Source organism: Anolis sagrei, chromosome Y, assembly GCF_037176765.1.
Source record: "Anolis sagrei isolate rAnoSag1 chromosome Y, rAnoSag1.mat, whole genome shotgun sequence".
NCBI classification, from domain to species: domain Eukaryota; kingdom Metazoa; phylum Chordata; class Lepidosauria; order Squamata; family Dactyloidae; genus Anolis; species Anolis sagrei.
The window spans coordinates 41,916,929-41,943,841 of record NC_090035.1 but is presented as its reverse complement, the minus strand read 5'-3'; the positions used below and the strand labels follow the sequence as shown (position 1 = coordinate 41,943,841).

At 44.6% G+C, this 26,913-nt stretch overlaps 1 protein-coding gene across 7 annotated transcripts in view; it reads right to left on the bottom strand.

The window, feature by feature from the left end:
• LOC137095694 (zinc finger MYM-type protein 4-like) overlaps window positions 1–26,913 on the bottom strand; it is a 154,912-nt gene that overhangs the window by 44,535 nt on the left and 83,464 nt on the right. For 5 of the 7 annotated variants that reach the window (XM_067462491.1, XM_067462492.1, XM_067462490.1 and 2 more), the window contains exons 4-13: window positions 26,138–26,308; window positions 24,059–24,137; window positions 21,811–22,063; window positions 21,224–21,274; window positions 20,128–20,302; window positions 18,620–18,832; window positions 17,545–17,695; window positions 17,334–17,449; window positions 7,028–7,303; window positions 4,761–4,911 (exon numbers count right to left, since the gene is read on the bottom strand). In XM_067462491.1, coding sequence (XP_067318592.1) covers window positions 4,761–4,911; window positions 7,028–7,303; window positions 17,334–17,449; window positions 17,545–17,695; window positions 18,620–18,832; window positions 20,128–20,302; window positions 21,224–21,274; window positions 21,811–22,063; window positions 24,059–24,137; window positions 26,138–26,308 — 1,636 coding nt within the window. The remainder of the gene's footprint in view (window positions 1–4,760; window positions 4,912–7,027; window positions 7,304–17,333; window positions 17,450–17,544; window positions 17,696–18,619; window positions 18,833–20,127; window positions 20,303–21,223; window positions 21,275–21,810; window positions 22,064–24,058; window positions 24,138–26,137; window positions 26,309–26,913) is intronic. The other 2 variants (XM_067462495.1, XM_067462496.1) reach the window with 2 other exon arrangements.

Here is a 26,913-nt window from a genome sequence, read left to right as displayed (position 1 = left end):
TCCCCATCCTTGCATGGACGCATCCATTGTGAGCCTTCGTGAGGGGTGACGCTGCCTGAAAGGCATGCCTGACAGAACGTGTTGTCTCTTCGTCCACCACCATACAGAGGCCAGCACTTCCGGGGGGGGGGGGGGGGTGTTCAACTGGGTATTTTGGCTGTCAATTTGCGGTTTGAATACTTGAAGAAACCAGTGTTGAAGGGGGAGCATTCTGAGTCTTGTGAATTGGGTGACAGATGTTGTAGAGGTCATATGTCCCAATAGGGATTGGATGGCCAGCACAGAGGCACGCTTGCATGTGCAAATATCGTCTCCAACAGATCTGATGGTACGAAACCGCACTTCTGGGAGGAAGGCCTTTTCTGCTACGGAGTCTATCCTTGCACCAATGAAATGAGCAGTCCGAGATGGGGTCAAGCTGGATTTCTCAGTTGACTTTGAGACCAAGATCCTGCAGGAGAGACAGTGTGAAGGTGACATCAGATTAGAGTTGGGTAAGTAACCAGTCATCTAAGTATGGAAACATTATGATTCCTCTCTGACTTAGGTATACTGCTACAACTGCTACACATTTTGTAAAGACTCGGGAAGCTGTTGCGAGTCCGAAAGGAAGCACATTGAACAAATAAAATTGGTTGCCCAAAGCAAAACAAAGAAACCTGCGATGATCTGGCCTGATGGGAAAATGGAAGTATGCATCGGTAAGGTCAATTGTCGCAAACCAAGCACCTGGCCTTAGCAAAGGAAGAATCGCTGCGAGGGTAACCATACAAAATCTGTGGGGCTTGATGAAATAATTGATGTCCCTTAAGTCTAAAATGGGGTGAAGGCCACCACCCCTTTTTGAAATCAGAAAGTATCTGGAGAAGAAGTAACCCCTTGCTTCCGAGGGACATAGCCTTGAGATAGCTCCTTTTTTCTAGGAGGGTTGTGATTTCTTTGCGTCGTTGAGGCAAGAGCTTTGTTATTTTGATGTCACCCATAGGTGGGTAGCATTGGAATTCTATTGCGTACCCATGCTCCACAATAGAGAGGACCCAGGAGTCCATGGTTATTCTTCTCCAGGCATGCACAAAAAGAACCAATTGATCCCGAAAGGTTCTCTTCAAGGGCTAAGAGATTTAAAGATGGGCTCAAAGCCAACCTTAAAAACTCTGGCATAGACACTGAGAACTGGGAAGCCCTGGCCCTTGAGCGCTCCAGCTGGAGGTCGGCTGTGACCAGCAGTGCTGCAGAATTCGAGGAGGCACGAGTGGAGGGTGAAAGAGAGAAACGTGCCAGGAGGAAAGCGCGTCAAGCCAACCCCGACCGGGACCGCCTTCCACCTGGAAACCAATGCCCTCACTGCGGAAGAAGGTGCAGAGCAAGAATAGGGCTCCACAGCCACTTACGGACCCACAAGAACATTGGAGGACCATCATACTCGGAAAACGAGGGATCGCCTAAGTAAGTAAGTAAGTAAGTAAGGCCGGTGAGCATCGCAGGGTAAAGAACTGTCAAACGATGAACAAGGCTCAACGGAGCCAACTGTAAAACTCTGAACTTCTGGAACTGACAGGCATAACGATGGCTGGCTTCTAGTCGAAGGGCTAGAAGCGGCGCTTTTGACACTCTGGTTGTTTACCTCGGCCACGTTGTTGCCTTTGAACGGCAGGGTGGGCTTTCTGGCAGATGATGCTAAGGAAGAAGTTCGCTGGCATCCTCTAAATGCTGGTGGACTATAATGCCTGTGGTGGTGATGGAAGCGGTTTGGCCAGTAAGGCCTGCGAGAGGTAAAGAGAGAAACCATATCTATGGGCTGTCTGGCACATCTTCTTCTAAGTATGCTCCAGTTGCAAATCTGTGTCTGGATTAAAGTGTCCAGCCTCATGCATAGGCAAATCTTCTATCACTGTTCTAACCAAGAGAGACCAGACGCCCTGAGCCATGCGTGACAGTGGAGGGCTACCGCCATTGCTAGTAGTTTCCCTGCAGCATCCGCTGTGTGTTTAGCTAGGTCTTTCTGGAACGATGCTAATAGCAGTGCCTCTTGCTGGAAAGCTTTTACCAATACCTGCTCATTTTGGGGAAGCAATTCAAGATAGAGTGCAACCTTGGACCACAAGTAATTCTGATATCCTGCCATATAAGCCCCGTAGTGTGCCATCCTAGATGCCAGGCAAGCTGAGGCATAGATCTTTTCCCCTAGAGCCTCTAATTTCTTTCCCTCTTTATCCGAAGTTGTTTGAGACCTCTGCGCAGGTTGAGGCTGACTGATGTCCACTACGATCGAATTGGGTTTGGGCTGTTTTGCCATCCAAAGTGTAGTGGAGAAGTCTACTTTATATAGGTTCTCAGCCCTCTTCGGTGTTGCTGGAACCGCTGATAAAGCTATCCCTGAAGTTTTACTAAGCTGCAGCAGAAAAGGCAATGAGGGTAACACAGTCGTTGGAGGATCCTGCTGCTGAGATGAGGGGAACATCGGATCTTCAACTATCTTGGTAGGTTACAGTACCGTAAGTTTCAGGGCATGTGACATTCTAATCATTAGTACAGAGAAGCTCCTGAAGTCTTCTGCCTGAAGGGGCTCCTGATCCGGCTGGGGATCCACAGAAGAGTTGGGTCTGTCTTCCGCATCCGAGGAGGCAGAGAGTTGCTCAGCCTCTTCAACTGGTTTCGGGGGATCTTCTGCTGTATTATAGGCGGCTGGTGCCGCAGGCTGAGGCGCTGGAGGTTGAGCACGTTTCGGTGCCGAGGCAGCGCCAATCTGTGTGCTGCTGTCCCCACTGGTGGATTCATGGTCACTGGCTGAGGCAAAGCCAGGGACACCCTGCTCTCATGGGCGTGTCCTATCAGTGGGGGTGTGGCCACTGTCGGGGGTGCATATGGCCGGAGAATTGTTGGCAGCAGTCAAGATGGCGACAACAGGGTCTCTCCATATATGGCACAGCATTTTTGTAGTGCCCATAGTCGTGGTGGGCTCTCTGATAGCGGCGCTCTGGTGAGTATTCTTCATAGTAACGCTGCCTAGGAGGGTTCTGGGATCGGGAGCTCGAAGAACAGATGGATGGGGATCTACGCCAGAGCCGTGGCATGTGGTGTGAGCGCCTTTCTTGAGAGCGGCCCCTACGGGCTGCCTCATTGGAGCATTCAGCCACTGACGGCCCCGTTTGGGGTGGCTGAGGCAGTTCTGACGGAGTTAGGGAGTCCTCCAGTTGCTGGGCCATTGAAGGTAAGGTTGGGGGGACGGCAGGACTAAGAGCTTCCCCTATGCTCCGGGCCCGGTGATCGTTACTCCCTTCAGCCGGAGAGAAAGTTGGGAGGCTCGCCGTTCTATCCTCCTGGGGTGGAGTTGCTTCAGCCACCTGAGCTTCTTGCATCTCCGAGAGGGAGTTAGTAGCGGGCCCTTGTGTTGTTCCGCCCTGAGTCGTGGCTCTTGGGAGGAGAGGATTCGGGGGTGAGACACCACCCGGTTCCTCCCCCCCCCCTTTCTTAGAGCCCTCCTTTTGTTTAAGGCTCGATTTTCCAAGTTTGGATCATCTGGCTTTTTTTGCAGGCTGCTCTTTTTCGCCTCCTGGTTGGGCTGGGGCGATTACGAAGCAGTCAGGACGCCATCACACTCCATTTACGGAGTAGGCGGCTCCTCGGGGACTGGGCGCTTGGCCGGACGGGCAGCGCTCGGGGCTAAAGCCCGCTTGTAAAGCAGTGCCTTAAGCCTGAATTCTCTGTCCTTCCGGCCTCTGGGGGTAAACCCCAGGCAAACTTGGCAGGACTGCGGGTGATGGGTTTCCCCCAAGCAAAGCAGGCACATAGTATGCCCGTCCATGTCCAGGACATTACTGCAGCATGAGTTACACTTTTTAAAGAATGAGGTAGTCATAATTGGGGAGAACTGGCCTGGGCGTACGAAATCCAATCCGGTCGGTCGGGAGGAGGGAGAGAGCGGGTTGATAAGCAGCCGAGGTCGAAAACCCAAAGAAGCAAAGAAAACAGGCAGAAAAGGTCTACTAGACTAGAGAGGTTCCTAAGCTGCTAACACGGAAAAAGGAACTAAGGTGCAGCCCCTGCATTGGGCATTTATAGTATTGGGGAGTGTGGGCGGGACCTCTGCCAAAATGTTTCTTCCATAAGATTCTAGAAGGTTCCGAACAGCTGTGCATGCACAGAACTAAAACCCATTATGTGCGTCTTTCACAGACTACACAAAGAGGAAAGCAATAATGAACATTAATATTTCAAAAAGAAAATTTCATGACATGTTGAGTTTCTCTTGCTATACAATGCCTGGGTTTTGTTTTGTTTTTTTTTTGTGTCAGGAGTGACTTGAGAAACTGCAAGTCACTTCTGGTGTGAGAGAATTGGCTGTTGGTCAAGGGATGCCCAGATGTTTTGATGTTTTACCATCCTTGTGGGAGGCTTCTCTCATGTCCACAAATGAGGAGCTGGAGCTGACAGAGGGAGCTCATCTGCACGCTCCCTGTCGATCTTTAACCCATTGCACCACTGGGGGCTTCAATGCCAGGGGTGATTTGAAAATATGAAGAAGCATAAGCCAGTTCTCTCCAGAAGATCACTGACTGGTCTCTTAACTTATAGCCTGTTACTGTACCTGCCAAAATCTGCCCACAAATTATTGATACCGCTCTTTCCTGGAATTAAATTACACTCTTTCCTGAATTGTACTAAATTTTCAGCAATACATTCCCCATTGACCCCAATCCCATAAAATCTTTGTGACTGAGTTTCTTCCAAGCATACAATCCAAGCGTGTCCTTTCTTACCCTCGCTGCAGAATGACTTGTCAATGCCTGAGAACCGCACAGTCTCTTTGATAATCTTATCAATTTTGCAATATTCGCACATGGACATGATACAGTTTATCTTCTTATACTCATCACAGCAGGTCTTACCACAGAACTGGAACATTTTCCCCTGCAAGCAAGCAAGAACAGTTTGGATTCCTCCAGCGCCCATCCAGAGAGTGAAAAAGCATGCCACTACAATCATCCAAAAAAGGCAAATCCACCTCATTGTCATTAAACATCAACAGAGTCATGTTAACAACCTAAAGAAATCATTTGGACTGAGTGTAAATTGCCATCTCATAGGGCCACACAAAGACAAAATATCACAATAGCAAGTGCAAAATCACAAACACCAGGAATATCTGTTTTTACTTGAAAAAAATACATTCTAGGTCTTACAGATAAAAATATATGCTTTCCCCCAGTATGTGTACAAACCTATTACTCAGAAGCCAAGAGAGGGAGAAGCTGGAGAAAGAGAGAGTGTCCTACTATCCTTGCCCTTCTTATTGCTAGAAAATATTGGAGGGTCTTAAAACAGCTGTAGAAGAAATCACATTTACATTGCAGTTGTCCCTCCATATCCATGCATTCGGTATCCACAGATTCCAGTGTCCATGGCCCAAAAAGGTTCTCCGCCCTATTTCCCCCCCCCCCAAAAAACCCAAACCTTGATATTGCTACTTGATGAAAGGGACACCATTTTACTACACTAATGTATATAATGGGATTTGAGAATTCACAGGTTTGAGAATTCATGGATTTGAGAATCCACTACAGCTAGAACCTGTCCTAGAAACTAAACTAGTAACTGTCCTGTTTCAGAAGGCATGAACAAACTTTGGCTCTCCAGGTGTTTTGAACTTCAACTTCAATTATGGGAGTTGAAGTCCAAGACATCTCAAGGGCCGAAGTTTGCTCATGCTTGTGTTTAAGTTTTCGAATTATTTCGGCTTCCTTTGGTAAAATTATTGTCCCTCCACATTTGGGAATTTGACTTTCTCTAGGAATTTCTAGTTCCTCCAGTGTGACTCTTTGTTCAACTTCCTCTAGTCATGCTGGAGGATCTAGGGGAAAGATTTCTTTAGGAATCTCTAGTTTTCCACTGTGGATCTATGGTCAGCTTCCCAGCAGAGGTAAAGTACAGGGTCCAGCTGAAAGACCTAAAATTACTAGAGATACTTTCTCAGATACCAAACAGTAATTGCTGTATTTGGAATTTCATGAGAGCCCCGTGTCTCTAACCCCAGTAGATGTAAAGGGCTAACTGTATTTCGCTTTTTGAATTACCGTATATACTTGAGTATAATCCGACCTGAATATAAGCCGAGACACCTTACTTAGCCAGAAAAAAATTGGGCAAACGTATTTACTCAAGTATGAGCCAAGGCTGGAAAATGCAGCAGCTACTGGTAAATTTCAGAATAAAAATAGATACCAATAAAATTACATTAATTGAGGCATCAGTAGGTTAAATGTTTTCGAATATTTACATAAAACAGTGATTTAAAATAAGACTGTCAAACTCTGATTAAACCCTTATTCCAACCTTCTTCAGTGTAAATGTGCTTACGTATTCCTGGAATGATAATAAAGAGAGTAAAATAATAAATGTAATAAACAAATAATAAATACAGTAAGATAATGGAAATGTAATAATAGTAATAATAGAGTAAAATAATAAATGTGATAATAACAATAATAGAGTAAAATAATATAAATGCAATAATAGTAATAGACCAAAATAATAAATGTAGTAACAACATAGTAAAATAATAAATGTATAATAACAATAGAGTAAAATAATACAAACGCAATAACAGCGATAGAACAAAATAATAGATGTAATAACAATAAATAGTGTAAAATAATAAATGTAACAACAACAACAACAACAACAGACTAAAATAATAAAAAACCCTGATTGAAGTATAAGCCGAGGCGGTTTTTTTCAGCTGAAAAAAAGCTGATAAATCTGGTTTAGACTCAAGTATGCATGGTAAGTGTAGAACACACACTGCCTAGTCTCTCATTGAGCTTAAGAGCAGTGGCAGCACTCAGAAGCCAAGAGAGGGAGAAGCTGGAGAAAGAGAGAGTGTCCTACTATCCTTGCCCTTCTTATTGCTAGAAAATATTGGAGGGTCTTAAAACAGCTGTAGAAGAAATCACAGTGGCAGCACTCATACATCCCTTGTTAAGGAGTGCGGGACTCCAAACAACATGAATGGGCAGGTGCCAATTACCCTGTAATCGAGCAGTTCGGGTTTGGTAGCAAACAGGCGGTTACAGTGTTGACACCTGAGTTTGACGACAGTGCGACCGAAAGTAACTTGCTGGGACTGAGCGGCCAGTCTCTGGAGGCCAGCCGCAGCTGAGCTGCTAACGGAGCTTGGGGAGATGGTTGAGGTAGTACTGCCTGCGGCTGAAACAGTGGCCCCCGAGGGGATGCTGACAATGACTTGGCCCTGCGACAAGGGCACCACGGATGCGTTCATTCCCGTGGGCTTGTTGAACAAGTTCTGCAGGAGCACCAGAGAGAGGAGAAAATACACATAAACCTTTGTTAAGGATAAATTTATCATGTTCTGTATCAAATTAGTTTTAGAAAACCTCACCAGCTTTTATCTGTACACAGGTTACAAAATAACCCCATGTGTCAGACTAGTGTCAGTGGTTTGAGGCTCAGGCAAGTTCAAAGACCTGAATTCAAGTTCTCAGCTCTCATTTACACTGACACATAATGAAGTTTCAGAATGAAGTTTAATGGCACCGAACTGCATTAGATGAGAGTATAGACTCATCTAGAGCCCCCTGATGGTGCAGCAGGTTAAACCACTGAGTTGCTGAACTTGCTGACCAAAAGGTTGGTGATTCAAATCCGGAGAGCAGCATAAACTCCCACTGTTAGCCCCAGCATCTGCCAACCTAGCAGTTCGAAAACATGCAAGTGTGAGTAGATCAATAGGCACCGCGTCTACAGCGTTCCATGCAGTCATGTTGGCCATATGACCTTGGAGGACAACGCTGGCTCTTTGGCTTAGAAATGGAGATGAGCACCACCCCCGAGAGTCAGACATGGCTAGACTTAATGTCAAGGGAAACCTTTACTTTTTTTAATAGACTCATCTAATCTAATCCAATGCCATTAAACTGCATTAAGAAATGGCATTATATATTTTTATTTTTTCTCTATCTTGTTTCTTTTTTTAAATGTCTTTTTCTCTCAATGTAGTTTTTAATTGTAAACTTTTGTTGAAAATCAATAAAAAATATCAAAAAAAAGAAAAAAGAAATGGCATTATATGACAGCGTAGACGGGGCCTACTTCAGCCATTAATACCCACTGCATGACTTTGGGCAAGTCACATATCTCTCCCCCTCCCCAAAAAAACTGTGATAGGCTCAATTTAGGGCTGCCATAACGAAGAAATGACTTGATGGCATACAACAACAAAGAGTATTCTAAGCAGATATTGGTAGGTTACATACCTGTGACCATCTTTCTTCGAGTGGTGCTCTGTGAATTCGCACTTGTGGAGAGACTGCGCCTGCGCGGGCTCCAACGGAAACTTCTCTAGTTTTAAACTTTTAAGTTTTGGCGGTAACCCCGCCCAGCCCCGGCAGGGCATAAAAGGGTGCCCCGCGCGTACCCTCGCAATTCCTACGCCGCAAAGGCATGGAGAAAATTGGAGGTTTGCTTGCGGGGAGGCCGGGTGGGTTAGTGTGAATTCACAGAGCACCACTCGAAGAAAGATGGTCACAGGTATGTAACCTACCATTTTTCTTCGTGGTCTCTGTGAATGCACACTTGTGGAGACTAGCAAGCTGAGGTCCCGGAGGCGGGAAGAAGGCAAACCAACCATCAAATCAAGGGACCAAACTATTTTATTAAGTGCAAATAAGAAAAAACAATAAGCCGTATTAAGCACACAAAGTACACGGCAGGTAAACATACGGGAGTACGCGATCCTCCCAGGCCAAACGTGGATGGCCGATTCATAGTAAAAAACACACTCATCAAGATGAGGGCACCTTAAACAGTTACATAAACATGTGCAAAATAAAACACAGTATAAGGCACAATAGCGAGCCCAGAAAGCAACTCGCGTTCAAGTCGAATAGGAGAAACATTTGTCTGTCAAACAGGCCGTGCAGCCTTTTTGTTAACAAGTGCAAGTACATCTTAATAACTCTAGTGACAAGCTCTATTTGAGCAACCCGTAGGCCCAACAGAAAATAATAGTGCAAACAGTACCGATATCCAGAAACATTACACGGTATCGGTAACATAACATGGTATCAAGGAGAATTAAGGCGGACACGATGCCAGAACTGCCCTCCCAAAGGCCATGTCAGGTCTATGCCTGGTTTCTAATCTGTAATGGGACACAAATGTCTGAGGATTTTTCCAAATGGCAGCTTTACAGATAGCGTCTAGGGAAATCCCCTTTAGAAAAGCAGTTGAGGCTGCTACCGCCCTGGTTGATCGGGCCCGAACAACCGGCGGGGGGTATTGTCGAGCCAGCTGGTAACACAGCTCGATAGTCGAAGCAATCCAGTGGGAGAGGCGCTGTGCAGAGATTGAAAGGCCCAGTTTATCCTTGGCATAAGACACAAAAAGTCTTTGAGTTTTTCGAGACTGGGAAGTCCTATCCCTGTAGAACAACAACGCTCTCCTCACATCGAGTAGATGAAGTCTCCTTTCTACAGGGGTAGAGGGGGACTGAAAAAAGGAAGGGAGAACAATGTCCTCATTAACATGGAAGGGGGATACAACTTTGGGGAGAAAGGACACATCTGTGCGGAGAACCGCTCTGTCCGCATGAAATATCAGGTAAGATTCATCAACCCTTAGCGTGGCCAGTTCCGACAGCCTACGGGCTGAGGTGATCGCTACCAAAAAGGCCACCTTCCAGGAGAGGAGCCGCAGGTCCACTGTCGCTAGGGGTTCGAAGGGAGATCGCACAAGTTGTGTGAGCACTAAGTCGAGGTTCCATCCAGGAGTAGGGGGACGAACTGGCAGATGAAGATTGTTGAACCCTTTCAGGAAAGATCACACCGAGCTGTCTTTGAAAAGAGAGATACCCTCTCTCTGTTGGGACTGCCATGAGATGACGGCCAGATGGGATTTCAAGGATGACAAGGACAGTCCCCATTCGGTAAGGGACAACAAAAACAGAAGGACTGACGGCATCGAGGGTTGAAGATCGTCGATTCCCTTCTCGGAAAGGAAAGCTTGAAAACGGCTGAGGCAGGCCGAATAACACTTTTTCGTCGCCGGTTTGTGAGTTGCAGCCAAGATGGGAAGGACACCTGGACAGAGTGCCCTTAGAACTGGATCCTCCACGCCGAGAGGTGAAGAGATGGGAGGTCGGGATGGAGCAGCTGGCCATCTTCCCTGGAGAGGAGATCCTGTCGAAGTGGAAGGCGTCGCATGCGATCTCCGGAAAGCTGGAGGAGGACTGGAAACCACGGTTGTCGTGGCCATTCCGGAACAATCAGGATACAGTCCGCTTGCGCCACCTGGATCCTATCGATCACTTTCGATATGAGTGGGAAGGGTGGGAAGAGATAGAGTAGGTGCTTCGACCAATCTAGGAGAAAAGCATCCCTGAGGCATCCCGGTACCGTGCTGGGAGCCAGTCGGGCTCCAAACCGTGGCAGTTGAGCATTCAGGGGAGACACGAAGAGGTCGGCTGCTGGAAGTCCCCAGTCGTTGAAGATCTTGGTCAGCTCTTGGGGGTTCAGCCTCCATTCGTGTGAGGTTGACTTCGTTCTGCTGAGTGCGTCCGCCTCGGTGTTGGCCTCGCCTGGGAGGTGCAGGGCCGTTATCGACACCGATCTGGCTACACAACACTCCCATAGTTCTAGGGATAGCTTGAGCAGCTTCCTCGAACCCGTGCCTCCCTGTTTGTTGACATAAAACATCGCCACCATATTGTCCGTAAGGATTTGGACGGATCTTCCGGCAACGAGCAGGGCAAAGGCTCTCAGGGCTTTGAAAATCGCCAGTAGTTCCAAATAGTTTATATGGCAATGTCTTTCCTCTGGGGACTATAGGTCGTGGACGGAGGGTTCTCCTGTATGGCATCCCCATGCGAACATCGACGCATCCGTTGTGATGGTGATGGATGGAGGGTCGGGATGGAAAGGGATGCCTCTGCAGACATGGTGCTCATCCATCCACCAGCTCAGAGAGTGTTTCACCTAGTCCGGGACCACCAGACGTTTCGAGGCTTTGTCCCTCATGGGGTTGAAGGAATCCAGAAACCATCTTTGAAGGAGACGGAAGCGGAGTCTCGCCAACAGGGTCACCATCACCGTGGAGGCCATATGTCCGAGGAGGACTTGTATCTGTTTTGCTGGGACCATGCGGGACCAAAGAACTCTGAAGGTCTCGGTGCGGAGGGCTTTGAACATTTCCTCCGGAAGGTAAACAGACTGGGACAGAGAATCGAACATGGCACCGATAAACTTTATGCGTGTGGTGGGCTCCAACGGGAGCACGTTGAAGGCATAAATTTGTCCCGCCACTCTGAAGGCCAGGAAGCGTCTGTGGTGTTTCCTGACCGAAAGATGGAAATAGGCGTCTCGAAGGTCGACGGACGCAAAGAAGTCTCCGTGTTTGAGGAGGGGAAGTATGGACGATACCGTCACCATTCTGAACTTTCGAGGTTTGATGAAAATCCCTGAGGTCGAGGATTTGACGAAGGGAGCCATCCGGCTTGGGGACAGTAAAATATCTGGAGAAAAAGGCCTGATCGTTGAGATAGTCCGGGAGGGGAGAAATGGCCCCTTTCAGCAGCAGGGTATCCACCTCCGAGAGAATTGCCGACGATGGTTCGGTATCGACAATTTGTCCTGTTGGGGGAAGTTCTTCGAACTCCAATGCATAGCCTTCGTCTACAACTTTTAAGACCCATGCATCTGAGGTGATATCTTGCCATGCAGGGAAGAATCTTGTTAGTCGGTCGCCAAAAGGTGTGAGGCCTGGTAGAGAATCGAGGTCGGGGTTCGATGGGAGGAGCATGGGAACGGCATCGTTACCGGATCTGTAGACGGTATCGTCCATTAGGGCGTCAAACACAGCGCCTGGCCTGGTTACCTCCTGACGGTTGGCGACACCTCGAACGCTGCTGTCGAGATTGCTGTTTCCGCTGTTGAGACTGTTGAGGGTGGGTTTGCTGGGACGATTGCAGAGGTCGAAAGGACTGATGGTACTGCGTCGTTCGGTATGGGACTCCGTGCCGACGCTTGTACTGGAACTACCTTGTCCTTTGTGCTTGCGACTGGTTTTCAATGCCGCACTTGGTAGCCAAAATCTTAAAGTCCTGGTTTGACTTAAGTTTATCGTCCGTTCCCGCATTGAAGAGACCAAGGGCATCAAATGGGAAGTCTTCAATGACCTGATGTGACAATGTCGAAAGGCCTGAGGAACGGAGCCAGGCATGCCTTCTAATGGCAACCACATGGGCGATCATCTTCCCTGTGGTATCTCCCGTGTGTTTGGCCATTTGCATCTGGTGATGCGCTAGAGTTCGCTTCTTGGGCCAGAGTGGAGAGGACAGTACGATCTTCCTCCAACATTCACTGGAAGAAGGGCGTTGCTTTTTCCCTGAGTATTTGCTGATATGCCCCCATGCACGCGCCATAGTTAGCCATCCTGGCCAACAAGAGGGCGACAGAGTAGCGTTTCCTGCCTACGGCGTCGAACCTCTTTCCTTCTCGGTCTGAAGGTGTTGACGATTGTCTTCCAAATGCCTGGGCAGCTTTAACGACTACAGAGTTTGGATCGGGATGGCGTTTGATCCACTCCAAACCCTCGTCGTCCGTCCTGTACCATGCCTCGATCCTCTTAGATGTGGGTGGGATGGAGGAAGGGGTCTTCCAGGAACTCTGAATGACCTCGAGGAGGTAGGGTTGGAAGGGCAGGAGGGGAGCAGGCGGGGATTCTGACTGCACCCTTTTGAATACTGGATCCGCTACCGCCTTAGAAGTCTGCTTCACCTCTAGGTCTAGAGTATCTGCCATGCGGGCCATTTGATCTGCAAAGGCACGCACATTGTCTGTAGGGGATGGCGGGTCAACCTCATACGCTTCGTGGGTAGGTGATCTCTCGATCCCGAGAGACAATACCGAGCCCGAGTGGACCGATCGCGGTATCTCGCCATCTTCCTCCTCTTCCTCGGCTGTCACCGACTGAAGGGGAGGGGATGAAGAAACGTCCCGTAATGGTTGCGCCGGCAGGACGGTGGAAGGACGCTTTGATGCCGAAGCCTGTACGGCACACGCCAGCCTCGTGGTCTGTCTGCCCCTTTCCGGTGTTTCCATCACCGGGAGTATCTCCTGTCGGGCCATCACAGTGGAAAGGGACTCCTGTCTGGCTGTCACAGTCGGGAAAAGCTCCTGTCTGGCAGTCACAAGACGAACGGGTGCCTCAATTACCGTGTCCACTGAAATCACAGGGGATCCTGGTCGCTCTACTGGAACCTCTGCCGACCGATGTTCCTCCTGAGTAGGTTGAGGAATAGGCTCCGGTTGGGCCGACTGTATCGGCGAAGACCTCGATGACGAGGTGGCCGAGGAGGCTGTAGTTGGCCGTCAAGAAGAAGAAGACGAGGAAGGAGGTGGCATCGTCTTCTTCTTCTTTGCCGGAGGCTGTGCTGACTTGGAGAGAGACTTGCCCGGGGTGGGCGGAACAAAGGGAGAGTCCGAGGCACGCCGAGACTCTTCTTGCACCCGGCGAAAAGCGATACAAACCGCCGTAGAGGATGGCGGGGTCGCCAACGTCGATCTCGTGGATCTAATCGATCTCACTGATGCAATCAAACTGGCCGAAGAGTGTCGAATGTGTACGGTTTCGGTGGTAACCGTGCATGGTTTTGCGGCCTGTTTTGCCGGCCTCGTGGCTTTGGAAGTTGTCGACATAGCTGCCCTCGGCCTTTTCTGTGCTACCTTCTTTGCTTTTGTCTGGCGAGGTGCGGCCTGGGGTGGGGGATCAACAGATTGTGAGGTCGACGCCCCTGCTGATGTCGACGGTCGAGATGCCGCGGACCGCGCTGCCCTCGACGTCGATGCCGATGGCCGAGACACCGAAGTTGATGTCGACACCAGTGTAGATGTCAATGGTACCAGAGCCAATGTTTGTTGGTAAAGTAGGTATGGTAGTAGATTTTTACGGGATTGTGCCGTCAGCGCTTGACAATGGCGGCACAAAGAAGTAATGTGTGCCTCGCCGAGACACAAAAGACAAAGGGAATGTTTGTCAGAGTCAGGAATCTTCTTCGAACAATTGGTGCATTTTTTGAATCTGGTTGTTGACATCTCAGAATAGCCGAAGTGAGCCGTGTGGTGGAAAAAAAGGAATTGCGAGGGTACGCGTGGGGCGCCCTTTTATGCCCTGCCGGGGCTGGGCGGGGTTACCGCCAAAACTTAAAAGTTTAAAACTAGAGAAGTTTCTGTTGGAGCCCGTGCAGGCGCAGTTTCTCCACAAGTGTGCATTCACAGAGACCACGAAGAAAAAAGATACTTGCAAGAGAAAAGCAACTTAAGACATTCATACAAACGAAGCAGGTGAAAAGAAAAGCCAATGACTATGACTATGAGTGTAGAAACATAGAACCTTGTTGGATCATGTCAGGACTTGGAAAATATACTTTATTTAGATTTTAATCTCCAGAGCTCTTTCACCAGTTTCCTGAAGGGCAAGTGGGTGCCTATTAGCTAGTAAACTATACTTTACACCAGAAATGACACAGCTGTTAATACAATTTTGTCTCCACAAATCTGTCTAATCCCTGTTTGAATCTGTCCAGCTGGTAGATCTCAAAATGCTCATACCAATTACTTATTCTTTTATGATAATGAATTGCTACCTTATATTTGTTTCAAAAACAGGTGGCCAGTTCTGCAACACAGGTAGCTGGAAGAGTAGATGGACAGGACAAAAGCAACAGAGTTCAGGACTTTGATCTCTCAAAATCCTACATTAGGAGGAGGAATGTCCCAAACTAACTTTTCTAAGCACCAAGGCCAGAAGAGATTCCATGCCCCAGCATCTTCAAGAAAAGACAACACTTTGTCTATCATATCAACTTTGGGAGCTCTTCCAAGGCCACCTAAAGCTTATATAGCCTCTTGGGAAAATTTTCTGACTCTATAACAGTGTTTCTCAACCTGGGGGTCGGGGCCCCTAGGGAAGTCACAAGGGGGTATCAGAGTACAAGGAGCACAATATTTTCTGTTGGTCATGGGAGTTCTGTGTGGGAAGTTTGGCCCGATTCTATCGTTGGTGAAGGTCAGAATGCTCTTTGATTGTAGGTGAACTATAAATTCCAGCAACTACAACTCCCAAATGTCATGGTCTAATAAATGAAAAAAACATCCTGCATATCAGATACTTACATTAAGATTCATAGTAGTAGAAAAATTACAGTTATTTATTTATTTATTTCGAGCATTTATATCCCGTCCGTCTCATCTCCACAAAGGGACTCAGGCCAGCTTACAACAGGCAGCCATTAGATGCCAATTCAATATATTAAAAAAATCATAATTACAAATAATATAGTTAAAACAGTTATAAACATTCAATTAAAACACTTTGCCAGTTTAAACCATAATCCAGATCAATCCATTGCAGTCCACTAAAAACTGGAGGTACATTTCTCTTCCCAGTTGATCTGTCTATTGTTCAAATGCTTGATCTCACAGCCAGGATTTGATCTAATCTGATTAGGGAGGGCCCCCCACAGAGAAGGCCCTGTCTTTCGTCCCTACCAGTCAGGATTATGAAGGAGGTGGAACCGAGAGCACGGCCTCCTTGGATGATCTTAACATCCTTGGTGGTTCATAGAGGAAGATACGTTCAGACAGGTAAATGTTCTAGAATATGAGAATAGATTGTACTCATATAATCCTGGAGGTACATTTCTTGTCACTTGTGTAATTGAAGGATCCTTGAAGGGGTTATTGTGGTCTGGGTCCACAAAAGGGTTGCTGTCGAAGTCTGACATAGCGGGGGCCGGGCACGGCGAAGAAGCAATGAAAATAATTTTATAGTTGGGGGTCACCACAACATGAGGAACTGTATAAAGGGGTCAACCTTTAATTTAGAACATGGCTGCTTCCCAATATCCTTTACATTGCTCTTGGTGGTCACTGCAACTGGTTTTGTCATTTGGGAGTTGTAGTTGCTGGGATTTATAGTTAACCTACAATCAAAGAACATTCTGAACTCCTCACTACCTCACTACCTCTGAGAATGCTTGTCATAGATGCAGGCGAAACGTCAGGAGAAAAATTGCCTCCAGAACATGACCATATAGCCCGGAAAAACCTACAACAACCCATTCTGAACTCCACCAACAATGGAATTGAATCAGTCTTGGCACACAGAACTCCCATGACCAACAGAAAATATCGGAAGGGTTGGAGGGATTGACCTCACGTTTTAGAGTTATAGTTCACCTATATCTAGAGAGCACTGTGGAATCAAACCATGATAGATTTAAACCAAACTTGGCACGAATACTCAATATGCCCAAATGTGAACACTGATAGAGTTTGGGGGAAATAAACTTTGATGTTTGGGAATTGCTGATCCCCACCAATGATAAAACTGGGCTAAGCTTTCCACACAGAACCCCCATGCCTAGTAGGGACTCATTGGCTTGAGCCTCCCTTCAGCCTCACGTGCTTTCCGTCACCCGAATATGCGCACCATGCTGCCATGAGCCAAACACACCTCTCCTCTCTGTTTGGAATCTCAAAAACAGCCCTCCCCTTGGCTGAGAAGTCGGCTGAGAGGATCGCCAATTACAGCGGAGGGGGGCTTTTGGTGGGAGGATTCACCTGTTTCCACAAAGGAAGAGAAGAACAGGTGGAGAGATCTTCAGCCTTCTCTGCCAAAGACCATCAAAAATGTATGTTTTGTGATGGTCTTTGGTGACCCCTCTGAAACCCCCTCATGGCCTCCCTCCCAGAGGTCCTGACCCCCAGGTTGAGAAATGCTGGTCTGGAGGAACAGAGAAAGAGGTCTTGTGGATAATGGCTTCTTGATTCAGAGATTATTTTCTAAGAGACGCTTGACTGGTGCTTTCCCAGCTATCCTTCTGTAGGCAAGTGAAAACATTTTTGATTTGGCAGATCTTTTAAAAAAACTAATTGCTCATAGGGAAAGAGCCTTTCGAGAGTGTGCAGGATTGTGTTTTTTTTTTTTTTCAATTTTAGTGGGCATGCTTTGATCATGTCTAATTCTATGGGAGTTGAAATATATATTTATACTTTTCATTATGTTAACTTTTAGCTCAGTTTCAGGCCTTGGAAAAGCTGGGGTAAATAATTAAAAACCAATTGTTTTTGCACATCATATATCTTTTTAAAAAAAAAAAATCAGATGAAACCTACCAATTGGGGCTAGGTAGTCAATGGTCACAAGAAAAATATGTACTTGAAGTGACACTGGAGAAGACCCTGAGCTCAGGACAGAGAAGGAGGATGGCTTACCTGATTATATACTTAATAATCAGACTGAAAATGAAGACATACCTGAAAGGCTACTACACAGCTATAACTGCAAAAGTTGCGTATGCTCCCATCAGACATAGCGAGGTGATACTGAGGGATGGCTGAGGTCTTACAGCTGTTACATTGGACCTGGACACCTGACAGAACAGCAAAGCATAACAAAAGGGGACTTAATGGATTTTAACCCTTGGCTTTTTGGAACAAACCAAGGCAAGGCAAATCGAGGAGTTACCTGAAGATGTGACCATTTTAACTCTGTGGGCTGACAGGCAGTTCACAGAACAGAACAGCTCAGTTTTTCCCAAATTATTTGTGTTTTCAATCATCTCAGCCGATGATCGCAGAGTTTTACATAATGCACATGGAGTGATTTTGGCTGACTTCTGCAGGGGAGAAAAAGGAATAAACAAGGGATTTCCCTGCCAGATGGGGACAGAAATGATGCGCTTGATCTGCAAAAAGGTAGTCTAAACAAGTAAAAATATAACATTGCAAGAAGCAGAAAAAGAAAAAGAATGAACAGAACTTGGAACACTGGCTAGACATAATTTTAGATGAGCAAAAGATTTGGAAAAAAGATAAATCTGTGCAAGTTTAATAGGGTTTCATTTTTTATGCCAACAGAAAGGTTTCCCCATATGACCCTTCTTTTTCTCATTAACTTTTTGGAGATGCATTTAAAAAAATCTGCTTGAAGAAACACAAGAATTTAACCAACTGGCATGATGGACATTTTGCTGGAATTGTTATTGCTGTGCCATGCAGTGTTTAGTTGCTGAATTTTTGGGGGGTTGAACTCAAATATTATAATAGTGATACAATATAATAATTTTATAAGAAGTAAAAGAAAAGGCCATATGTGAATCTTTCCATAATATTGGTTATAGCGGGAACGGCCCCAGTTAAAGAACAAGGCCCCATCTACACAGCCATATAAAATCCAGATTATCTGCTTTGAACTGGATTATATCTGTCTACACAGCCATAGAATCCAGTTCAAAGCAGATAATCTGAATTTTATATGTCCACAGAATGGCACTGGGGATGGAACTATACAACTCATGGAGACACTATCTTTTAATGATTTAGCAGACTTGAGAACAAATATCTGGGTTCTACTCCACAATTCCTGTTTACCTGTGGAGTTTCTCCACAACCACGTACCCTTCAGGAAGATTCCTTATATGTCATTAAAGAGATACTGCTGAGGTTTTCCATTTCACTCCTGTGTGACTCTAATGCGCATACTCACAAACTGAGTAATTTAAAACATATAAGAAGGAAAATATCTCAAAGGAAAACCAGACCTGCTTGTACGCCGTGATGCACGTTGAGCTGCAGAACTTCTTGGACTGCCCCTCGATCTGAAGCATGTGGCACTGGCCTGAGGTACTGTAGCAGTAGCTCCCACAGTTTTCGCAGCAGTTCATGGTGAGGTTGTTTGCTGAACGAAACTTGGAAAAGCAGGCATCGCTGCAGAGCTTGTGCACGACGTTCTGGTAATTCACTTCATGCCGAATCTGGAAAAAGGGAGGAAAAAGAGGGTATAAAATTGAGCCATCAACAAGTCACATAAAAACCTTTCTTTTCAAGAATATTTTGCAATATGGTTTCCTCTAAGTGAAACGCCCACAGATGTAAAGGGAGATCAATAGCCTAGCTCAAAAGTACAACTAAGGACGCATCCACACCAGTGGTGTCAAATTTGTGGCCCTCCAGGTGTTTTGGACTTCAGCTCCCAGAATTCCTGGCTACTGGACAAGTTGGCTAGAGCTTCAAGGGGTTGGAGGCCCACAAGTTTCACACCTACACTGTTGAATTATGTATCATATATACTTTAGTATAAGCTGAGTTTTTCAGCCCTTATTTTAGGCTGAAAAAGCCCCCCTCGATTTATACTTGAGTCAGTTATTTATTATTTTACTCTGTCATTATTATTATTTTATTACATTTATTATTTTACTCTATTTATTATTATTATGAAAGAGACTCCAGTGGTGCGGCGGGTTAAATTGTTGATCTGCTGAGCTTGCTGACTGAAAGGTCAGCGGTTTGAATCTGGGGAGCAGGGTGAGCTCCCGCTATTAGCCCCAGCTTATGCCATCCTAACAGTTTGAAAACATGAAAAGATGAATAGATCAATAGGTACCGCTCTGGCAAGAAGGGAACGGCACTCCATGTAGTCATGCCAGCTACATGACCTTGGAAGAGTGTATGGATAAAACCAGCTCTTCAGCTTAGAAATGGAAATGAACACCATCCTGCAGAGTCGGACACGACTAGACTTAACATCAAGGGGAAACCTTTGCCTTTATTATTATTATTATTATTATTATTACATTTATTATTTTACTCTATTATTATTGGAAGGATACGTAAGCACATTTACATTGAAGGTTAGAATAATGGTTTAATCAGAGTTGGACAGTCTTATCTTACAGTTTTATGGAAATATTCAAAAACATTTAACCTACTGATGCCTCAATTAATGTAATTATATTGGTATCTATTTTATTTTGAAATCTACCAGTAGCTGCTGCATTTCCCACCCTCGGATTATACTCGAATCAGTATGTTTGTGATCTTATAATTGGGCTGACTTATACTCGAGTATATACAGTAGTTTGACATCACTGGGCAGACCACTCTATATGTGATCTAACTGTTCTCTTTTTTGCCACTTCCCTTAGCACTTGCACATCAAAAACTAACTTGTAAAGCTTATAAAGGGTAATGTATGGCTGAATGGATATTGATCCCAGCAACCTTGCCTATCCCGCATTCAGAACAAAGAATAGGGCGCAAGTTCAGTTACCACTGCATTCTTCTGGCACATGCTGCACTTGGTGGAAATACTGTGTATGTGATTGGTGACAACAGGCTTCTTTTTCAGCTCATGCATGGAAAGACATGCCTGGCTACAGAAGTCTTTGCTGGAATTTGTGTTGTCAAACTGAGCAGTGATCACATCCTTTGGATTCAGGATGTTCCTGTGGAATTGGGAAAAAAGAAGAAAAAAAACAGAGCTATCAGTTTGGGTTGCTTTAAACGATCAAGTTCATTGCCGTTTCAAAGGCCACTGCAGTAACGTTTTTTCAAGTTTGAAAAGGGAACAACTGGTTCTGAGAAAATATTGGTATCAAGACCAAATCAGGTGCTGAATTAGAATTTAGGCTAAGCCCACCTTAACAGCACAAGAAAAATGAAGAAAACAAGAAGGAAAAGCTAAGTTACCTGGTACCTCCCCAGGTTTCACAGGAACTCTCTCATACTGTTTCCCATCCTATATACTCCTAGACCACGTTGTCAAACTCAAGGGCCGTGGGCCAAATCCATTTTGCCAGGTCATTTTATGTGGCTCTCCAGATGCTGTAGTTCAACTCCTGTATTCCTCAATATTAGGCATCATGACTAGAGCTGATGGGAGTTATGATAGTGGCATCTAGAAGGCTGCAATTTTTTCTGTTTAGTTGCGATGGTGGGATCTGGATTTAGTGCAGTGGTTCTCAACCTTCCTAATGCCGTGACCCCTTAATACAGTTCCTCATGTGGTGACCCCCCCCAACCATAAAATTATTTTCATTGCTCTTTCATAACTGTCATTTTGCTACTGTTATGAATCGTAATGTAAATATCTGATATACAGGATGTATTTTCATTCACAGGACCAACTTTGGCACAAATACTCGAGATGCCCAAATTTGAATACTGGTGGGGTTGAGGCGGGATTGATTTTATAAGTTGGGAGTTGTAGTTGCTGGGATTTATAGTTAACCTACAGACAAAGAGCATTCTGAACTCCACCAATGATGGAACTGAACCAAACTTGGCACACATAACTCTCATGACCAAAATAAAATGCTGGAAGGATTTGGTGGGCATTGACTTTGAGTTTTGGAATTGTAGCTCACCAATAACAAGGGAGGAAGAGGGCTTTTGGTGGGAGATTTTGCCGTCTGTTTCTGAAAAGGAAGACGGAGAGATCTTTAGCCTTCTCTGCCAAAGGGATTTCTAAGACCATCAGAAATATGTTTCCTGATGGTCTTTGGCAACCCCTCTGAAACCCCCCCTTGCGACCTCCCCCCCCCCCCCCCGGGAACCTGACCCCCCAGGTTGTGGATATGAAGTCTATCATTAAAGTGTCCTTTAACACTTTCCCAACCTCAGAGCCACAAGTGTTGTTGGACTGCGATTTCCAGTATTCCCATAATAAAAAATGATGGGAGTTGTCGTTCAGTAATACCTGTGGACCCAAACTGGGTGAAAACTAAAGAGCACTGACCACTATATATATAAAAAAGATAGTTGGCCCTCTGTATCCATAGGTTCTTTGTCAATGGATTCAACAGCCATTTGAAGACAACCATCAGGCTGATGTGGCCCTCAATGAAAATGAGTTTGATGCTCCTGCCATAGTTCAATGTATATCGGGCCATATTTACAGGGATTTCATCCCCATGATTTCAAATGCTCTGATACAAGCCACCATCATCCTTACTTGGAGCAGCTGAAACAAGTTTTCTTGGTCGAAGCTGGTGGCCGGGTGGCTGGTACAGTATATCCCGTGAGGCACAGTGTGGAGCAAAAGAGTTGAGTGGAGCCTTTCCTCTGATAAGCAGTTTGCCCCTTCTGCAAGATCTTCTTACAGCCAGAGCAGGAAACCCGGATAGCTGCACTTGGGACTGCAGGAAGCAGTTTGTTCACTCCAGAGGAGGGCATGTTGGGTGGAAAACCTGATGTCAACTGTGGAGCTTACCAAAAAAGAGAAGAAACTATTGGAAATAGCAACCTCCCAAGCCTTTCACTGTTTATTTATTAACATGTATATTTGCTAACCTGTATTCTATGTGTATGTTGATTTGTCAGTTTGCCTTACTTCTTTGGTGTCGGAGGGGTTATGGACATGTAATTGTACTGAGCATATGCAGACTTGGGGCTCCATTTTGTATTCAGTGTTTGCATCAGTGGAGGTGGATGCATGTATGTGTTTGGTCTTCAATGAAAGAAGTGGCTGTTTAGATACTTCAACAGAGAAATGTGACTTATAGACTTCAGTGTGTACAACTATACCTAAAGTCTATGAACTACTGATACTCAACACAGAGAAGAACTTTAATAAGAAATGTGCCTGTTTGGTGAATACAACTTGTTTATGAGTAAACAAGACATGTTATTATTTTCAAAGAATACTTTGTGTGTTTTTTTTATCCTTGAGTGCATATTTTGAACTAAATATCTTTTGGGCAACTGCAAATACAACTTCAAAGAAACAACCATCCTCTGCTAACCAAATATATTATTGTAGTGGCATGTCTTTATCCTTAGCTATTTAAAGACATGGTTCTTCGGTTTAATAGCTGTTACCTGTGTGCCGTTACATTAATGCTTATAAATATCACTTGTTCAAAGGTCATGCTTTTCTTGACTAGTGGTTTTCAAAATGTGGTCTCAACATGTTAATGAGGATTCACATTTGCCAAATGGATGTGACATCATTTTTACCTTTCCAATGGGTTATGGAATTTCCAATAGAAACAGGCTGTTATGACTAGATCATCATTACAAGTCCACCATCTAAGTGCCTGACCAAACAGCATCCTCAGATGGGACAGTCTATTTCTGAGGGGCTGCACCCTTTTGTCAGTTATCAGTATTATTACACAGCCCAACCAAATAAATAAATAAATCTTGGTATCTTGGTTTTTAGGCCTATTCCTGGGGTTATTTGTGGCACTGATTCGGAAAACTGAATTGGATAGACCACATCAGTACTAATTTCCTAAGTATTATTTATTTATTTATTTATTTGTGATATTTCTATCCCGGCTTTCTCGAACCCGAAGGTGACTCAAGGCGGCTTACAACCCAGCAGCCATTTGATACCGTAATATACAGTATAAATTTTAAACATTTAAACAGATTTATCAAATCACAAAATAAAACCATTTAAGGGCATATAAAAACCAGTATCTTCACTGTTCAACACGTTGTCCAAAAAAACATCGTCTGAGCCATTCCATAATTCAGTTCCATATGAATCTGTATTTAACTACTGCACTACATTCCCAAAGGCTTGTTCAAAAAGCTAGGTTTTTACTTTCCTCCAAAAGGTCGGGAGGGAGGGGGCTGATTTAATATGGTTATCATTATTTTATATAGCAACTGATAGATGGAATATGATCTGCAGCTCAAAAACTAGGACTGATAGGAGAAAACGGGTGCCATTTTTTGAATCAGCATGTCAACTATACCCAGAAAGAGGTCTGTTTGAGACACCAAAATGTATGTTGGCCAGTGATATTTTTTTAGTGCCAAATAAAAGTCTTTTCTAGTGATCATGCATTTTATCTATACTGTGGAAGAAACATTTTTGCCTGGATGCTGTTGCCTGAAGCAATGGATACAACCAAATGTCATTAAATTGTCTGACTTCCAGTCCCAGAATACCATAGAGTTGTGTTGGAGGAACTTAAAAAGTATCCTCTCTAGAAATTTGCTAGATCCTGCAAGGCACATCTATAGCAACTTCAAGGGAAGCATCCCACAGAATCACCCGGAAGACCTAGCAAATGCATTTCTCCCTGGACATGAGGGAAGGGGTGGTCTTACTATATGTGAACCATCCTGGAAGCAATGCTCAAAGGTGGCACAGATGTCTCCAAATTACGTAAAACAAGTAAGGCAAAGGCATGGACTCCTCTCAGTCTACGCAGTTCTGCGCTCCCTTCCCAAGTACGGCTCCTTACCAAGAGGGCTGCCACTGACGGAAAACACGGCACTGATCTTTAGTTCCCCTTCCCGAGTTTTCGGCTGCTGGCCATATTCCTGAAATAAACAATTGCACATGAAATCAGCTCTCTCCAACTCACCTTGAAACCGAGGTCTTATTCAGGAGACTCACTCCCTTACTCTAATGCAATTATGGGACACAGCCTCTTGCCCAGTAATGGAAGCCATGACTTGCTCCCTATCTTATGCATATATTATGCTAACTTCATCCATGATGAAGGAATGGCTTAATGCTCTCTGAGTTTTGACAATCATCCCTCCACATCTGCATTTCTTTCAAATATCCAGATTGGATTATTTGGTTAATATTTTTTTCTAGAAATCTGTAGGTCCCCCAGCATAGCTCTGCTCAACACTTCTCAATCAAAAAGATAAAATAGAATGGTGGCGATGGTGATGCCACACAATTGCACTGGAGGATCAAAAGATTCCTTGAAAGGTATTCTGTTAGGCAAAAAAAAACAAAACCTAGGTGTTTTTATTCACATTATTCCCACTTCTGCAGGGGTCCTGTGGTTCCCTAACCAGAGTAAATGTGGAGAGTGATGACTGTATTTTCCTCTTATGTTTACACGTGGATTACATAGACAACTACAAAGTCTTCATGGGGAGAAACCCAGAAGTAACAAAAATATTAAAAGGGTCAAGAACAGAGAGGTCATCCTATTCCTGTTTCTTCACCAAAAAAGCAGAGTAAGAATTGTGCTATAGGCCACATGATTCTTTCAGGGTGCAGTTCCATCCTTTAGACCACTGCTTCTTGAACTGTGTGTCTCAATCCTAATTGGGGTGCCCTTAGTTCAATGTTAGGATCACCAAAAATTTGGCAACAGTAAAAACTTTCTGAACACCACCAATTTACATAAATCTGTTAGCAACAACATGCAGAGTTTAAAGTGGACTATGCAGAAAATTCGCCATCTATACTCCACAAAAAAGGAAAATCTCCTTGTTTAAACAAGCCTTGCAAATGCCGATTTACCATCAGGAAGTATCTATAGGTATCTATTTTCGATACCTATTTACCTGGGGTCACAAAAAAACTCTCAAATGGAAAGGGGTTGTGAGTGGTAAAAGTTTAATAATAATAATAATAATAATAATAATAATCTGGTTGCTGTGAGTTTTCCCAGCTGTATGGCCATGTTCCAGAAGCATTCTGTCCTGACATTTCGCCCACAGGGCTAACTTCTCTGGCTGAATGAGTCTGTAGTGCCTTTCGTGTTCCTTGATTTGTGTTTGGTCAATGCTGTATTTGGTGGTCACTGTGTATATTTGTCCACAGCTGCACAATATATGGCAGACTCCTGCAGAGATGAGAGGATCCCTCTTATCCTTTGCTGAATGTAGCATTTGTTGGAGAGAATGCTTCCGGAACATGGCCTTACAGCCAGGAAAACTCACAGCAACCCAGTGATTCCAGCCATGAAAGCTTTCAACACAACAACAACAACAACAACAACAACAACAACGATAATTTCTTACCCACCTCTCCACGTGGCTTGAAGTGGATTACGGAACAATTAAAACACATAAACATTGTAAAAATGCCACAGATACACATATTAAAATGTATTACTATAAAATATGTATCAAAATAAACAAAACAGATATTAAACGAAGGGCAAACTTTTAAAATTCAGTCCTGCTTTTGACCGCACTAATTTCCCAAGTCCCATGTGCACAAAAAATAAATAAAAACTACACTTTTCAGATGAAAAGTGTTTGAAATTCTCTACAAAGTTTTCTTACTAGATTATTTTTGACCAGGGCTAAACAGAAAGGGCAAAAACCAAAAGCCTGCGCCAGAAGGGCCCTAAAGTGATAGAAATGGCCCAATTACATTTCTAGGCTTTCAAAATGATACTAGTAACTTCACAGTGCTGTCCACCACAGTTCTAGAGGATGCTGAAATGGCGCTGTGAGGTCTTGTTGGTTCTTGCTGCTCATCTGTGCAACGCAGCTTCAGCCTCACAAGCAATGATATCCTTATACATGGATACCGATAAAGAGTTTGTAGTTTATGTCTATCTTACCTCAGTATTATCTGGTTCATCCTTAACTTTATTCGCCAGCCCCAGCTGAGGTGCCATAGCTTTATCGTAATCATTATCCAAAGGCTCTTCCTTAATTCTAATACTTGATGTATAGGTATTCCCAAGCTCTTGCCCAACAGATTCCTTGTTAGAAAACAGATAGTTGGACTCCTACCATAAAGGAATTGCAAGACGGCAATTAGTATACATAATTTTTCCAAATATGCCAGAATTTTTCTCCATACTTCTCAATAATTTCTTCAAAGTTTCAGAATTACGCCTCATTTCTGCCCATACATAAAATCCAAATGCAAATCTTTAGATTTCTCCACCTTTAATAATTGGAATGTTGAATTATTTTTAACGTTTATATTGTGTGTCAGAAATATTAAAAATTAACAGGGTATTTTTGATCACAATAGTGTGAGTCAAGCATTGAAAGAGTTAGTAGACCGAAGCCTGTTAGAATTAGTGGGCCAAAGCTAGTGTCGCCCTGAGGAGAATGAGTAGGCCAAAGCCGGTTTGTGTGTATTTTGCCTCAGTGAGGGAACTCCTTGGTTTGTGTGGTTTTGTTCTTTTTATCACTTTGGGCTACTGGTGCTGGATCACACTGCTGCTGCTAAGTTGCTCTGCTATACATTCATGGAGAGGGTCTTTTGTTAATTAGCCCACTCACCCAACAAAGGTTATGGGCCCGGCATGCTTCCGCTGCATGCAAAGCTACTATGTATTTGTTTATTTGTGTTGTGGAAACCTTGTTATTGTAAATAGTGCAA